At 37.7% G+C, this 16,420-nt stretch overlaps 1 protein-coding gene across 4 annotated transcripts in view; it reads right to left on the bottom strand.

The window, feature by feature from the left end:
* LOC129260707 (von Willebrand factor A domain-containing protein 3B-like) overlaps positions 1 to 16,420 on the bottom strand; it is a 60,481-nt gene that overhangs the window by 20,941 nt on the left and 23,120 nt on the right. For all 4 annotated transcript variants that reach the window (XM_064114461.1, XM_064114460.1, XM_064114462.1 and 1 more), the window contains exons 6-19: positions 16,090 to 16,259; positions 15,520 to 15,731; positions 14,032 to 14,234; positions 13,508 to 13,662; positions 12,532 to 12,670; positions 11,743 to 11,973; positions 11,073 to 11,407; positions 9,821 to 10,086; positions 8,454 to 8,567; positions 8,001 to 8,055; positions 6,236 to 6,392; positions 4,902 to 5,071; positions 3,946 to 4,423; positions 620 to 791 (exon numbers count right to left, since the gene is read on the bottom strand). In XM_064114461.1, coding sequence (XP_063970531.1) covers positions 620 to 791; positions 3,946 to 4,423; positions 4,902 to 5,071; positions 6,236 to 6,392; positions 8,001 to 8,055; positions 8,454 to 8,567; positions 9,821 to 10,086; positions 11,073 to 11,407; positions 11,743 to 11,973; positions 12,532 to 12,670; positions 13,508 to 13,662; positions 14,032 to 14,234; positions 15,520 to 15,731; positions 16,090 to 16,259 — 2,857 coding nt within the window. The remainder of the gene's footprint in view (positions 1 to 619; positions 792 to 3,945; positions 4,424 to 4,901; positions 5,072 to 6,235; positions 6,393 to 8,000; positions 8,056 to 8,453; positions 8,568 to 9,820; positions 10,087 to 11,072; positions 11,408 to 11,742; positions 11,974 to 12,531; positions 12,671 to 13,507; positions 13,663 to 14,031; positions 14,235 to 15,519; positions 15,732 to 16,089; positions 16,260 to 16,420) is intronic.

Raw genomic sequence — 16,420 nt, 5'->3', positions numbered from 1 at the left:
CTCGCTCTTCTTTCCCATCTTCCCTTTTTCTCTCCCTTACCTATTTCTTCTCTTTCTCTCCATTTCTTTGGTTTCTCTCCCCTCCTGCCTCTCAGTGACGAGCTTTCGCAGTTACAACAGGGACAGTTTCTACAACATATAAAATCTATTGAAAATCCCCGTCAAATCCCACCAGCTTAGAGGTCTTTGTAAAAAACTGGCACACCAGGGGGCCGTAACACAAAGGTTAGCGATTAATCGTACGCTCAATTTTCATGATTGATTGTACAGTGTAGTCAATGGAATCTATCATAGAAAAATGTTATACGATCATTGCAAAGCTTTGTGTTACGGGCCCCAGGTCAGCTTATTATCACAAGATTCTGAGCTGACGAAAAATTGCAAATAAGTCGTTTGTCCAGAGTCCACGATGAATCTGCTGTTATGATTCGCCGATTTTCGACAAAGACTCCTTTGTCAAGTGCTTTTGACAATAGATTTTATTTGTTGTAGAATCCGTCCCCATCGCGATTGCGGAAACTCCTTACTTTCCCTCCCAGTCACTCACTCTATCTCCATCTGCATATCCCTCTCATCATGTTTATATCCTGCTTTCTCCCTCTCCCCCCCTCCTCCTCACCTGGGTAATAAAGTCCATCCTGCCTGCTCCTCCCAACAATCCTTGCACCCTGGCTGAACGGATTCATTGTCTTCACGCCCTTCCCCTTCGCTACAGCCTTCTTGGACTTTTGCACATGACTCTGGCCCTGAGGAGAGGTCTTTGACCCACCGCTTCTCCGCCTCAAACCAGCCTGATAAGCAAAAGAGAGAGCAAAACAGCCGTCAATGTCAGGCTTAACCAGAGACAAGCCCAACAGGACTTTGCAAGTTGATCTTAGTTGGTCGAGTGGTGTTGGGGGCAAACCCTCAATGTAGCAGGCCATGTGCATAAGTCCTAATAATGCATAAAGACGAACACAAGGATTGCCTCAAAGGACAGTATTACTATGATGATTACCATTTAATGAAGCTCAAAAAGTAGGAGTAAAGGAACACAGAAATGTTCTAAAAAATGCATAGACTAGTGGACTATTGAATTTGATATAGAAAGACTGTAATTAACAATTATTGCTTCCTCTCTTTTCTCCACCGATTGAGAGAAAAGAGAGCAGAAATTTTGAAGAAATTTTGATAAAACTGCTACATTTATGCCCCCAACACACACTCTCAACAAGTTCTACATGTAATACTCATGAAAGACACTTAGAATCATTAATTTGACATTCCGATGATAGGGTTGATGAATTTGACTAGCACTGTGATATCAGGCAGCCATATCTGGGGGGGGGGGCTTTCAATTAACAACAAAAGCACTTTCAATGGAATATGCAACGTGCCAGGTATGTTGCTACAGTATGTACCGTAAACGCATAGATTTTTTTTTTGTCAGGCGTACTCGAAGCCCCCTAGTTAGAAATAGCCATCAAAACAGAACTCGACCTAATTGGTCCATACAGACAAACTACAACAGATGTACATGTACAATGTCATAGGTTGGAATGAACAAATACTTCCTTGCTAAATTATTGAAGTTTTATACATACATTGTACATGTCAGCAAAGCTCCCTATAACTAAAGACCTGGGCCCAGTCTCAAAATGAGTTGCGATTGATCCAATCAACCACAATGGAAAGCCAGCAACATCAACATCTGAAATACGTGTTTGTTCAAGATGTTTTCTAACTATAATACATGTATTCATGCATTCATCATTTTCTTGAGAATTCAGTCTGCTTCTCTTTGTTTACAGAGGACATTGTACAAATTTCCTCTAGAAAAAATTATATCAATGATTGATTTCCATAGAGTTGAGGTTGATCAGATCAATCGTAACGCTTTGTAAGACGGGGCCCAGTTAACAGAGGTCCTTCTTACCAATCTCAAGACTTCCTGAAAGCTTACCTGGAGGGTGTTTCAGAAATCTGTAAGTTACAAGCGACTTTACGAACGACTAAAGACCCTTTCTTGTAATGAATGATACACATCAGGTTTTCATTGATCTTGATATAAATCGTAAGAAAAGGTTACCAGTTGTTCGTAAAGTTGATCCCAACTTACAAACAGCTTTGTGACACACCCACCAGGCATAATTACAACATTCAGTCTGCACTGATAGGATTCTAAGCATTGCATTTCATTCATTGATTATAGATGACTGGGATATCTTTCAAAAATATCTTGTTACTTATATATATTAATCAAGGTAGCATGAACGCTTATTTCTATTGGAATGATTTGTTTGGGTAATCTAAAGCCCTGCACACATTATACAATTTGTTGCGATCTGAATTTCAAAGAAATTGCAATAACATTTAATATAAGCATTCCAACCCTTAAAATCTCAGCAATAAGAGTTCAGAATAGCGGTAGGACTACGGAAATCAAAATTCAGTCTAGTTCGAGCCTCCCTGTAGGAACAAAAGCAAATTAAATTCCAAATCGTCATGATGTAATCATCGGCTGTGACTTGATGACTTTACTCCGACCACTGGGCTTGCCGCAAAGCAAAATAATGATTTCATTACTCCTAGCATTATGCCGAACTTCAAATCAAATAATTTTACTTCTTGGAACTTTCATATTCAATGCAAAATGAGATTTATTTCAAAAATTGCATTCTGTCGGATCATATAGTGTGCGCTGGGCTTCACATATTCAATTAAAAATTTATACACTGAAGCATCAAAAGTAATACTTATCAAGTAATTTACAACAAATACCTCTAGCACAATTTTGTAATTCAAACAGAAAATCTAAGTCTGCTATTTACAAGTTCATAAAAATATTCTTCACACACACACAATAGATGATAATTTACTATTCATCCCTCAAGAAAAGAACACATTGCACAAGCCAATTTGCAAGCAATTATGAAATACTATATGCCCAATCATTGTTCAAAGAATAAAAATATACAAATACATAAACACATCCATCATTATCAAATATAATCATTTTGATTTGATTATTAATACAAAAGGCTAAAGCTCCACCTAGTTATATTCAAATTTCTGACCTGATTATTTCTGGACGGATCAAGAATAATTTGTTCATTTTCACAAGAATTAGCACACAAGATTAATATCCATTGAAAGACAATTAATGGAAGTTTGACAATGCATAGCTTAACAAATTACACATCTCATTTTATCAAGTATCATTGTTTTTATAGAGTACACTATAAAGCAACCAGTCTAACCTACTGTATTACACATAATTTATCTCAATACTAGAAGTTCCAAAAAAGCTATGGAAACTTGCAATATTTGTGTACATTTTTTTATTTTCCTGATTAGATACATTCAGAAATTTAGTATGATACACTAAAGATTTACGATGAAACAGATGAAAATCTAACTTTCTAATCATGCACTTAAGTAAAGGTCTGTGCAGTGTCTTTAATCAAATTAATCTCAATTTACTGGTTCTAAAAAGGTTTTGAAAACTTTAATATTTACTTTCCTGATTAGATATATTCAGAAATTTAGTGTGCTACACTAAGATTTAAGATAAAACCCATAATCATATTTTCTAATTATGCACTTCAGTAAAAGTCTGTGCAGTGTCTTTAATGCCTCATATCCCATCTACTGATTTTCCCATTGTTATTGAGCTTTGAGAGGCTATATTTCTGGCACAAGCTGAAGTCAAGCCTTTATAGAGGTTTGAGAAATAACCTCCTCCCCCTCCCCGATTTAATTTCAGACTAGATCAACTTTAACTGAAGACGATTGTCTACCCCTTTGTAACTAACTTCATAAATACTACGCCCTGGATTTAATTCTGACAAGATTGACACAAAAAGTTTTCCTTTTGGATTTACCTTTTCATGACTATTTTGAGATATGCCCCCCCCCCTGATTTAATCCTGACTAGATCGACATGAACTGAAGTCGTTTGTCTACCTCTTCATGACTATCTTTCTCCGAAGACAGGTACTCGTCTTCCTCCTCCGCCGATGAAGAGGACTCCAGAGAATCCTTGTCGGATGCGCTCCGGTTGCTAAAGCTACGAGGTGTCCTTTCCAACTTGCCCGTCTCGTCAACCAAGTCCAGATCAGAGTCCTTATCCTCGTCATCATCATCATCTTCCTCATCACTGTCTCTATCAATCTCATCGAACCCACCAACCCGTGAGCTACTCCGCGTGGTTTCCAGGGTTGCCTTAGAGTCTTTGACCTTTGACCTGCGACTTCCTGTGGTTGGACCTAGCTTCTGTTCTCTGATGTGCTTCCGGAGGGACTCACTCTTCCTCAGGTACCGCTCGCCCTTCTCGATCTCCTCTTCCAGGAGGATGATGTCTTTCTCCGGGATGGGCCAGCCGAGACGTTCCAGGGCGTCCATGTAGTCATGCCGATTGTCCAGGAATGAATCAGGCTCCAGGCTAAAACAACAAAGAATTAGAGAGACAACGTCAAATTTAGGTTGATTTCAATTGGATTACAAGCAGTAGGTCTGCTTCTCAGACAGTCTTCTTCGATATGGGCAAAACCCATTTGGTATATTTACACCATACATTAATCAGTGTTTCTCTTTTCAAAGTGATTACAAACCTCATTTAAACACTCCACTTTTCCTGGGATCGCACTTATAATTCTGCTGATTAAACTTCATTCATCCTGGCACTTGGAATTCATGGTTCAGTTGAATATTTCTTTTAATTTTCATTTCTCATTCATTGCCGGTGCTATCTAGCATGTCTTTATAAAAAGTTTTTGACCCAGGAAGGGCTCAAATGATTATGAACCTTGGCGATTTATGTATTATCAAACAAACAAACTGGCTGTGTACGGTAGATTATCAATAGTATTGAGCAACGACATATAACAAAATAAAGTAAAAGAAATAAATTCAAGACTTACTGATCCCTCTCTTCTTCTGAAAGAGCATTCCAGACGATGGTGTCAAGTCTACGTCTGTATAGGTTGAGGGCACTGTTCACCTTGTCTTCGTAAACCTTCAGATCGACTGCTCCCGGGTTGATCAAGTTAATCTCTTGTTTGTTGCCAGTCACATGGGCAAGAGGAAGAACCTAAGAATTAAACACAAGACATATCTTTTTTGAAGTCCAAACAATCCTTGGATACAAATAGGGCTTCAAAGAAAAATTTAAGTTTACAAATATGCACTGTTCAGCTTACTTTGAGACATATCTTTCAATTCAATTCAATTCAATTATTTTTATTTTCCACTTTCAATTTTTCATATTTACAATTATTATACAGTTGACATAGTAGCATATAATCACATTTGAAGTATATATGAAGATTAACATATTACAATAGACAATTATAAAAAGTACATATTTTACAGGGATTTTTCATTGCTACTTGTATGATCAAATTCAGATTTTCAGGAAAGCATTTCATCAACATTTTTCATCTGACAAGATATCAGGGGCCCACTGCAGACAGTGTTTCGATCAAAGGCAAATTGAAAAATCATAGACAACCAGATTTTCAACCAATCAATCACATGCATCCAAAATTGTTGCTTTAATCCTTTTTTTAGTTGCATTTAAAATACACTTCTTTCTGCAACAGGCCCCATACCTGATAACTTTCATTGAATGATTGAGCTGAACAGCACAGTTGCTATGGTCACAGTCAAATGAAACAAACTTTGTCAGATATACACTAACAAGTACTTTCATGACCCACGCCCCCCCCCCCCCCCCCCCCACAGACTAGATGAACACTTATGGATCAAGAAGACAAGAAAAAAGAAGGGGGTTTGGGGTAGTGGAGATGAAAAGGAAATGAGAAAGGATGAGGTACCTGTAGGAATGAGGGGGTGTACATTCACTTAGTCATTAACCAGTTGGTCTACTTGCAATTTGGTATATATACTACACTTAGTCTCCAATGCCAACCAAGACTAGTTCTAAGTTAGTCTACGTCACACTTCGTCTATGTCATATTTTTTATTTCGCTAAATCAAAATTTTGTTCATCAAGAGTTCATACATGTATTTCCATTAAGGCTCTCTGGTGTTAGACAACATGGATAATACGTGTTGATGAAAAGGGTGTAGCCTAACAGTAATCTATACAAAATGACAATTCGTCCAAATGCTTGGTAGACAAACTGATTAAAGACGAACAGGATTAACCACATGGAAGGAGACAAAACAGCGGTAGACAAAGCATGTGTGCACCACTCTAGAAAGTAAAAGAGGATACGGGGCTACTTCTTACCTCATTGAAGACTTGAGAGATGACATATTTATCAAGTATAGGCACGTATTTTGCTTTTTGTTTGACCATGGTACCCCCTAAAGCGTCATAGATGGTCAGCTTCTTGGCTATCAAACCGTTCTTCTTTAACCATCGTTTGGACGACACTTGAAGCGGACTGTAAAGAAGACGTAGAGACATCATTTGATTTCATTTTATTCATACATGTAAATATATGTCATCATTAACGGTGACACGACATTGGCTCCTACAACTGCTCTGGGCTTTATTTTGCCTGAGGTATAGGGTTAGGGTTACAATAGCAGAGCTGCCAAGTTGTATTTTGCATTTTCAGTATTCGTATCCCCAAAAATCAGTATTTTGACAAAAAATCAGTATTTTGACAAAAAATCAGTATTTTGACAAAAAATCAGTATTTTGACAAAAAATCAGTATTTTGACAAAAAATCAGTATTTTTACCGTGTGAGATAAATATGCATGCATAATGCAGACCTGCCAACCTCTGGGAATGAAAAACTGTATTCTGTGATGAAAAAAACTGTATTTTTCCCCCCAAAAAATGTATTTCATAATAAAATGCGTGGCGCACTTGCTCATTGCGGCGCTCAAGCTGCATGCAAGCTAAAATGCGCACTGCTCTTGCAGATGAAAAAAAAAAACATTGAAACATGTGTATATCTCACCCTGGTTTTAACAAAATGATTGAAAAAAAACAAGTTACCTGAAATTACATTGATCTAATAACCATATTTGTGTAAGTTTATATGAAATAGAGACAAATAGAGATGATTTTTCTCAATAAATTACAACTTTTTTTACAAAAACACATTTTTTAAAGAAAAAACGTACTGCCGTATTTTGGTTGCAAAAACGTAATAAACGTACTGGTTGGCAGGTCTGCAATAGGGTTTTATGTTGGGTTTAGGGTAAGGTCTAGTGTAGGGTATGGTGTTTAATCCATGGTTGAAATTATTTATATGATTAGTGTTTGAAATTTATAGCGGAGCAATTGTTGCTGGAGCAAATATCATGGAACCTCATAACATTACAAATCATTGTTACATTTGGATAATCATTCAAAAAATGTATTAATTTATGGAAGAATCATCATAAGCTTTTAGAGCTTGAAGAATATGTTCAAATAGAGAAAAGCTATACACTGTAGATCAGATTTAATACAAATATTTCACCTTTATCATGGTTTATTCTTCATTCCTTTATAGTGATCACAGTAAGTGTTATCAAACCATTTGGATTAATAGTTCATTGGGGCTGGCCGCATGAAAGGGTATTTGCAAGGACTGTCTTTATTTAGAATTGCTGTGTGAAGTGCATTTTAATAATTTCAATGATTTTAATAATTAATTATAAAAAAATTTCAATCAGTCAGCTCATCTCTGCATCATTGTTTTTATCACAACATAAGATACTCTAATATCATAAAGAACAGTTTGATTTCACTCAGATGAATGGCATTGATAGGTAAATAATCTGTATTAAAACACATGCACCATATAATCACTAGAAAGACGACTCTTTCATTGTATCATAATTAATTGTTGACACATACATATAAGACAGATGTCCATGTTGATACAGGATTCCTTGCTAAACTCAAAGATGTAAATTCTTACGAATAAGTTTCATGAACAATAAAAAGCTTTTCTTCTGTTAACTAACATAATGCATTTCACAAAATAAAAACTTTCAAGTAAACATTAAAAATACATTAAAAAATGGCAGAGTTTAATCATGTATACTTACTCAGCTTTCTTCTTTAATTTCTTTTTCTTTCCCTTTTCTTGCTGTTTCGCCAGATCTGCGGATAAGAGAGGCAACATTATGATATCTCCTTTAAAACTGACTTCAGGCCAATTTCATAAGATAATCAAACTTTTGCATGTCCAATACCTATATTTTCTACATTCTTAAATAACTGCCAAAGCAATGACAAATGGAGATCATTGCAACCTTTCAATGGGGAACACACCCTTTACTTCTCATTATATCTGCGTTTGTAATTGCGTTTTCAATCACGATTTACTTTGCTTTTTCAATTTGCATATCTATTGAACACATCCCAAGTTATCACTGCCCACTGCAAGGAAGTTAAAAGGTGAATGCATCCATAATCATAATAAGGAATTAACTTTATCCCTCTGAAATATTATCAATATATACTTGTTTCATTCAAAAAGTGTTTTAACACTACCTTACCTTGTAATGCGGTGATGTATCTCTCTTGTTGCTTGTTGAGAAGGACTTGAGTCTCCGGCACAGCCCAGCCATCTAAACTACCTCTTAGTCTCAACCAACTGGTCTTATTATGGTCTACACAAAAAAATACAGGTAATGATTAAAGCTTAATTTTAGTTTTGGCAGATTCCCCATGAATGCAGGTGCCCTAAAACATGTATGTCTTTCACAGGTGTGATTTTACATCAAGATTTATTTTGATCTGGTGCTTCATTTTTCAGACAATATGAGGTTGCATACACTAAGGTGAAAACAGAGGGATAATAATTTTTTTTTTAACTACCGACTGAATTTGTGTGTTTCTACAGAGAACCATTAAACGGTATTACCCGCATAAGTATCCAGAATTCAGGAAAACTTCCCTGTAGAAACAGACGGGATGTGGTTTATTGATAATCATAAACCGCATCACGCAAAATACGATTTCTCATAACCACCTCTGGCAGGTGGTCATTGCCGGGTTAATCCGTTCATTTGTGACGCGGAATGTGAGTTCATCAGATTATTTCGCACTATAGAAACAGGTTGGTTTAAGGGCGATACGGTTTTCAATTCTGGAAAAGATAAACCATTTTTAACGATTCTCTGTCGAAACTAGCCTAATGACTGCCTCTATGACAGATTGTTATAGGATAATTTAATGGGGGGGGGGGCCCAAAGCGACCTCCATATAAAGGGGACGTAATTTTTTCCTCCAGTGAATTTATATGGTATTATAGATGTAGGAATCCCACGTCTCTTCTTGTAATGCTCCTTCCTAGTTTTATCCCAACTCTCCATCTTTTGCTCTTCCCCCCTCTTTTTTTTCACTACTTAAAAATTAGAGGTGGCAGTTGCCCCATGCCCTACCCCCCCTCTCAGTGCCACCCCTGAGTTGAGTGTGACTTAGAGCCTTGCTTAAAATGCTGGCACGCACATAATACAATGTACATCCCGTTCAATCTGATTGATAAATACGCAGTAGCATACGTCCTCTTGGCACGATTTGACCGATGTGTAATGCGCTTTCTATACTGCACACAACTTGGAATTTTGACTCTAAGGTTGTGTTGCAAGAAACTTGCAATTGATCGCAAGTCAATTTTAGGTCACAAATTCAATTGAAAGTCATTAATTTCATTGCGAATTCACAATCGATTGATGGTGTGCTTCTCACATCAATAAGTATGAATTTATTTGATTTAGTTAAAATTGATCTTCCTCTTGTAAATTTGCATCTGAAATTTGCAATTGATTGCAAATATTTTCTTGCAGCACCCTCTAAGTCGCACTTAAATCTTTGTGAAACACCTCCCCCCCCCCAGAGTGTAGTAACACACTAAACTTACATGCGATATTTGGAGTCTTGGACCTGGACTCCTTGGCGGTGGACGGCCTTGGGCGAGGAGGGAACGTGGTGGTCCTGCTGTGTCCCTTGGGATGGCAGTGCTCGTGAGAGGTGTTGGAGGTCATACTCAGGGCCGACATGGGACGACGAGGGGCGTAGGTCTTGGCACTCTGCGGTCTGTTGGTCTTGGGCAACGAGGCACTCATGGAATCCCGGCTAAGGATCTGGGAGGCTGACCGGGCACCCGAAGCCGACATGGGACGCTTCCTGCAATGAGGTTTCACAAGGAATTCGAATTCATAGCAACAACAGGTAGGAGTTAACTACTAGTATCTAACTCTGTTATGTCCCGATCAATGTAGAAGCTTCATGCTTTATAATGTATTCTTTTGTGGGTGACTATTTGACCCTGAAAAGGATCACCCAAACATTTCGGCAAGTACACTGTACTGTTGGCGCTTGCTATCTTCAGGAACCCAAGACCAACCATACAGTAAGCCCACATTCTAAAGGTGAACCATGAAGCCTGCACATTGATTCATTCTTTATGCAAAACACCAAGGTATTGCATCAACATTGGTGTAATTGACGGATACAATCAAGTGGCTTTTAATAAAACTTAATAAACTTTTCAAAGACCAGGGGGGACAACAAATGGTGATTTATTACCGACTGTTAGTTATAAGCTACTGAAATCCCTGTATCTGATTGGCTCAGAGCAATAGTCAATGAAACCACTCTTTATTTCATGAAAATTAAACTACCCGATATACATGCTAAGGGGAAAAAAAATTCTTGGTGTAACCCCTCTGACCCTAAATATATCGCTGACCCTATGCTTTTTTATTTTTATTTATCCGATATCGATTGCGTAAATACTGATATTGCTATGCAGAAAAAAACCCAGAATGTTCTTCGCTTTCAAGATTTCAACAATTTCTGGCTCATTCTGTGTCCATATATATTAGTGTGCGTGTGTATGTGGGGAGAGTTATTTGAACATATTGTGGTCTACCCCTCTCATCAGATCATCCCCAAGGTCTGAGGACCTATCTACACCACTGTATGTATGTATGTGTATTAACTGCTACTTTTATGTACATGTATGCAAATATAAGCGATAACAACGACCCCCCAAAAAAAATCTGCCTTACCTACCCAAACTTTCATTGGCCTGTTAACGCCAAGTCAACAATTTTTTGGGGGGCCTAATCAGAAAGCAAAGGATCTGGGTATAACATTAGAACACTCACGGTATTGCATGGTCTTTGCCGCATCCCATCTCCTTGCTGCTCTTATTGCTCCAATCCAGGAGCGCACACTGCCCTCGTAGGTCCGCAAGTTTCTTTAGATCGTCTCGGCCTTTCTTGATCTCTTCCCTGATCAGCAACCTGTCCTCGCTCTCGAAGGGCAACGGACCTTCGGGCTCTGCCTCGAGATCGTCTGCGTAGTAGTGATAGCGCCCTCCGGTGTCTGACGAGAGCAAGGCCATGAAGTCGTTGGCTTCGCGGTCGTTGCAGTTGAAGGAGATGCAGTGGATTGGAATGCTCTTCTGAAGCTGGACTTGGGCTAGGATAGTTGGCGGGGGCTAGCAGAGACAAAAAAAAAAAATAATAATTGTGCATTCAAGTGATCATTCATAGTGTAACAAAGTGATGTCACCAAAACAATTGCATTTAATTAGAGAATGATGGAAAACATCCATAATGAAAATTTCAATTTCAATTTGCGAGCATTAGGCTTTTCATATAATCATCAGATGTTCTTTATCATTAAACATTGAATTCATAGAAATATATATTACCGCAAACACTCTGAAGTTAGGTTTGTGGATATTATAGCTAAAACCATGCTTGTAAACTTAGAATTTTTCTCTCTTTTTTTCTCAAAAGTCCAAGAGCAACTTATTTTGAGAATACTCACATGATCCGGTCTACCATCGGTCAGCAAGTAAATGGCCTGAGTAGAGGGGTCAGCTAAGGCCATTTTAAGAGCCATCAAGGTATTGGTTGACCCTGCAACGTCCAGACCCCTAACCCACTGCCATGCGCTCTGCATGCTACTCTCGTTGACCTCTACAGCGCGGTCCTTCCATCCCGATGCTTTACTGCCAAACTTGATCAGGTTGAATTTGGCCTTGTGCCTCAGTTGTTCCTATATTCAATAACAAAATGCCAAACATTAGAGAATCCAATCAAATGGCCACCAAAATGTTTAAATGTACGAATTAAAAAAAGATGTGCCAAATGACTCTGGTAGAATATGTGTAATTGCTGAGAAATTGACAATACAAGCAAGATATTTCAGCCAGGTGTTTCGTCTTTTCCAAGCAATAATAATACACTGTCCCACATGACCTTCTCTGTGTTGGTGATGTTCAATGTGGTAATTTCTCAGCTTAGAATTCATGAATTTCCAAAAGTGTATGTACTTAAAGCAGACCTAGAGCTAGGATGATAAGGTGATGATTAACAATGATTTTAAAGACTTTCTCATGAAATCGTGGCTTGCAGCAACTACAGGCACTTTAGATTTAATTGGCAGTTTTTCATTAAAACTTTACTATGTTCATCATTCATACATATTCCTTTTTCCCCAAAGTACAAAATTAATAGAGAATTAGCAATTGTTATTAACTTGAGAAGCACAAAACAGATTAATCTTGGCCAGATGAAAGCTGTGTACCTGTGTAAAATAAGTTGGCTTACTAACCTGCATTAGCCTAAACATCTTCTCTTTGACAAGACCTAAGTGGTTCTCCATAGAGTTCGAGATATCTATTAGAATGTAGACCTGGTCCTCGACTATAGTCCCAAACAGTTCCCTGCTTCCCTGTTGCAGCCAGTCCAACCTAAATACAAATGAATTATTAATAATACATGTGACTCACCATCAACATAACATTCTCATATCATTGCTGGGCTGTTGAAAACTTGTATAAGTTGTATGTTTCTTATGTTTACTGTGCTCTTTCCTGATTCATTGATGGTGAAGGCAACCATCTATTTATACTTCCTAGACAATTACATGTATAAATGATTTGAGAGCCAAATGAGCTGAAATATGATATCTCTACCGTTAGTGATTTATGTAACAATTGGCTATCCATACTTAAACCACAACTTTAAACCTAAGTTAAACCCGACTTCAAAATACGGGCCTCAGAGTTCTGACATAAGAATCAAACTTCATTTGCCTAGAAAGAGTTCTCTACCGGAAAGATGAAACTGTTTTCAGACAGTATGAAGTTGCCATCATAGCTATAATTCTAAAATCCTTTTTTCTTCTAGCTGTTTTCCAAATTTTTCATTTTGGGATACAAGATTCAAACAGTCTAGTAATATTTTATGGCTTTATAAAATGATTTGGATATACTACTAAAAACAATGGTCAAAAAATGTGTTGCGTATGTTTTGATTATGAGGATTTGATTTTCCTGAGGAGTTACTGAAATTAAGCTTCTTATCAGCAACAAATGAATGAGTACAAACTTTTAATTCAAATGTGATTTGAACCATGATTTCATCAAAGAAAAAACATTCATAGCATTGCTTGCAGTAATCAACAGTTAATAGTAATAATTTGATTGTAGTAAGAAAAACTGCAAAGATTTTCCAGGCAAAAAAAAAATTGCAACTGAAGTTACAGAAAAAAAGTTTTGCAACTGAAATTAGAAAATGAAACCAACCTCCTCTGTAAATCTCCAAGGGCAGCGTTCATCTTTCTCTCGTAGACCCTATGTACCTCGGCTGTGACATGGACGTGCTTGATGGAGCCATCTTTCCACTGGAAGTGACAGAACTTGTCACAATACTTGGCATTCACCAACTTGTTTCTTGTCTCCTGAAGATGGGAACAAAGTTTGGTGAAAAATACAAGTGTTGGAAAATTAGATTCTGAGATTCTTCACTGAACAAAATAAATGAAAAAAAAATCACAAAATTTATCCCAAAAAAAAGATTTTTTATTTTACATCCTTCACATAATATCAGGGAAATTATTGCATGGGGGCTCGGGAAATGCTGAGAAGAACTACCTATAAATTAAAATGAGTGCCTTTGAAAATCCCTATCCACTGCCATGTTAAAGCTTATCTAATGTTGCAAATTTAGGCAGTAGGTTGTAGAAACTAGCCCCCCCCCCAAAAAAAAAAGCTCTTTTGGGGGAATTCACCAAAACTAACGATTGGCTTAAAACTCAGAGACAACTTACAGCATCTGTGTAATCAGTATGAGGTGCCTGTTTAATATCCACCACACCGTCGCAATGTCTGAAAGAACACGTTGCCAGGACATCATAGAGGTCTAGTTTACGAGCTTTGATGCCTCGTTTGGAAAGCCATTCCTTGGAGCTCATGTACTGTTCGCTTCGCTCCTTCTGCGGTCCCTTCGTCTCCTCTGGTGCTTCATCGGGAACTGAAAGTAAGAAAAAGATGTTTATAACAAAAGATTATGATTAATGATAGTAATAATACTATGCAACATTTACATACATAATCATATAACTGTATAATGTTCCTGAGTGCTGCTCATTATTACCCAGACTCTGGAACAGTTGTCCTGACCGGGTGGGTGTTTCACAATGCTGTTCTTAAGTTACAAGCGACTATACATATGACTGGTGATCCCTTCTTGAGGTAAGTTACACGCACCAGGGGGGTGTTTTACAAAGATTTAAGTATGACTTAGAGTCGCACTTAAATGCCTTGTTGCATGCGTTATAAAAAGGCATGACTGCATTGGTCAGATCATGCGAAGAGGACACGCACTACTGCGTATTGATCGATAAGATTGTGCGTTGCATATCTTGTGAGCGTCAGTATTTAAAGGTCAAGTCCACCCCAGAAAAATGTTGATTTGAATAAATGGCGAAAAATCCAACAAGCATAACGCTGAGTTTCATCAAAATCGGATGTAAAATAAGAAAGTTATGACATTTTAAAGTTTCGCTTACTTTTCACAAACAGTTATATTTACAACTCAGTGACATGCAAATGAGACAGTCAAAGATGTCCCTCACTCCCTATTTCTTTTGTTTTTTATTGTTTGAATTATACAATATTTCATTTTTTACAGATTTGACAATAAGGACCTACTTGACTGAACCACAAAATGTTAAAACAATGCTTATTCCACATGTTCAGGGAGAAATTAATCTTTGTTTCACTTAATAATGAGGAGAAAATTAGAATATTTCATATTATACAAATATATACAATATAATACAAAAGAAATAGTGAGTGGATGACGTCATCAGTCTCCTCATTTGCATACCAACCAGGATGTGCATATAACTGTTTTGTGAAATTACGCGAAACTTTAAAATGTCATAACTTTCTTATTTTACATACGATTTTAATGAAATTTTCAGTGTTATGCTTGTTGGATTTTTCTCTCTTTATTCAAATCAACTTCTTGTTAGGGTGGACTTGTCTTTTAAGTGCGACCCCAAGTCATACTTAAATCTTTGTGAAACATCCCCCAGATTTTCATTAGTGTGAATGTAACTTCTAAGAAAGGATCACCAGACGTTCATAAACTTGCTCGTAACTTATAAATAGCTTATAAACACCCATCGGGCACTTGTTTCTAAATTCTATTGGATAATGTTTTAGTAGAACTTACCATCCTGTCTGGTGTCTGGTAAGTGTTCCAAGATGACTTATTACTCAATTTTATTGGATGTTTTAGTAGAACTTACCATCTTGTCTGGTGTCTGGCACGTGTTCCAAGATGGTCTGGACCTCCCCCAAGATAGCCCTAGCTTCCTCCAGCTCTTGCCACATGCTCACTACATCCTCCCTGGTCCCCGCCCCAGGGGGAACCCCACTCAGGGGGGCCTTGGTGTCGTGGTTGTAGGAACTGTTCCCATTCACGTCAGAGTCCAGCTTGTTGAACGCAAAGGCATGAAACCTGCAAGAATGAATCATGAAGGTAAATAGTATAAAAATAATACACATCAACTAAGGCAATAGTAAAAATTACATGCACTGGGTACCTTAGAAGCCGTTCTAATATACCTGAGGGATAGCCAATTACTGATTCAAACGTAACAAATGTGTAGAATTATTCTAATTCCTGAGCAAATCAATGTGATTTGTTTTAAGAGATAGTGCTGTGGATCCTTCTTATTGCAGTCCTCAGTTCAAAACTATGACTAGGGGTGGGCAAATGACAAAAAAAAAATTGAAACGGGTGGATTCTATGGCCATTTTGGCTGCTGAACACAAATCCGAAAAACCATTTTGATGTACGTGTTAACCTTACTCACCTTCCTCCTGTGAGCTGTGCTAGGTCCTTCATAAAGTGAACGGTCGTCGAGTCTGCGCTGTTAAATGCAACCGTGTTGACAGGTAGAGGGCACCCTCTCACTTTCTGGAATGTAAGCTCCATGGCGGTGTTGGCCGAAGATCCTTCAGAGAAAAGGAATACAGCTTCAATCTGGATTGAAAGAAAAATGGAAAGATGAAAATTTGAATTGATACAAATATGAATCAATATCATGATGTCAATAATAGCATTTATATGTATGAGGCACAGATTTTCTACATGCCTATTCAATGGCACACTATAACAGTACTAACCAGTGGCGGATCCAGGGG

The sequence above is a fragment of the Lytechinus pictus genome, unplaced genomic scaffold, assembly GCF_037042905.1.
Source record: "Lytechinus pictus isolate F3 Inbred unplaced genomic scaffold, Lp3.0 scaffold_19, whole genome shotgun sequence".
NCBI lineage: Eukaryota > Metazoa > Echinodermata > Echinoidea > Temnopleuroida > Toxopneustidae > Lytechinus > Lytechinus pictus.
Note: the sequence above shows the minus strand (reverse complement) of the source record. Positions and strands in the feature narration are given on the sequence as shown.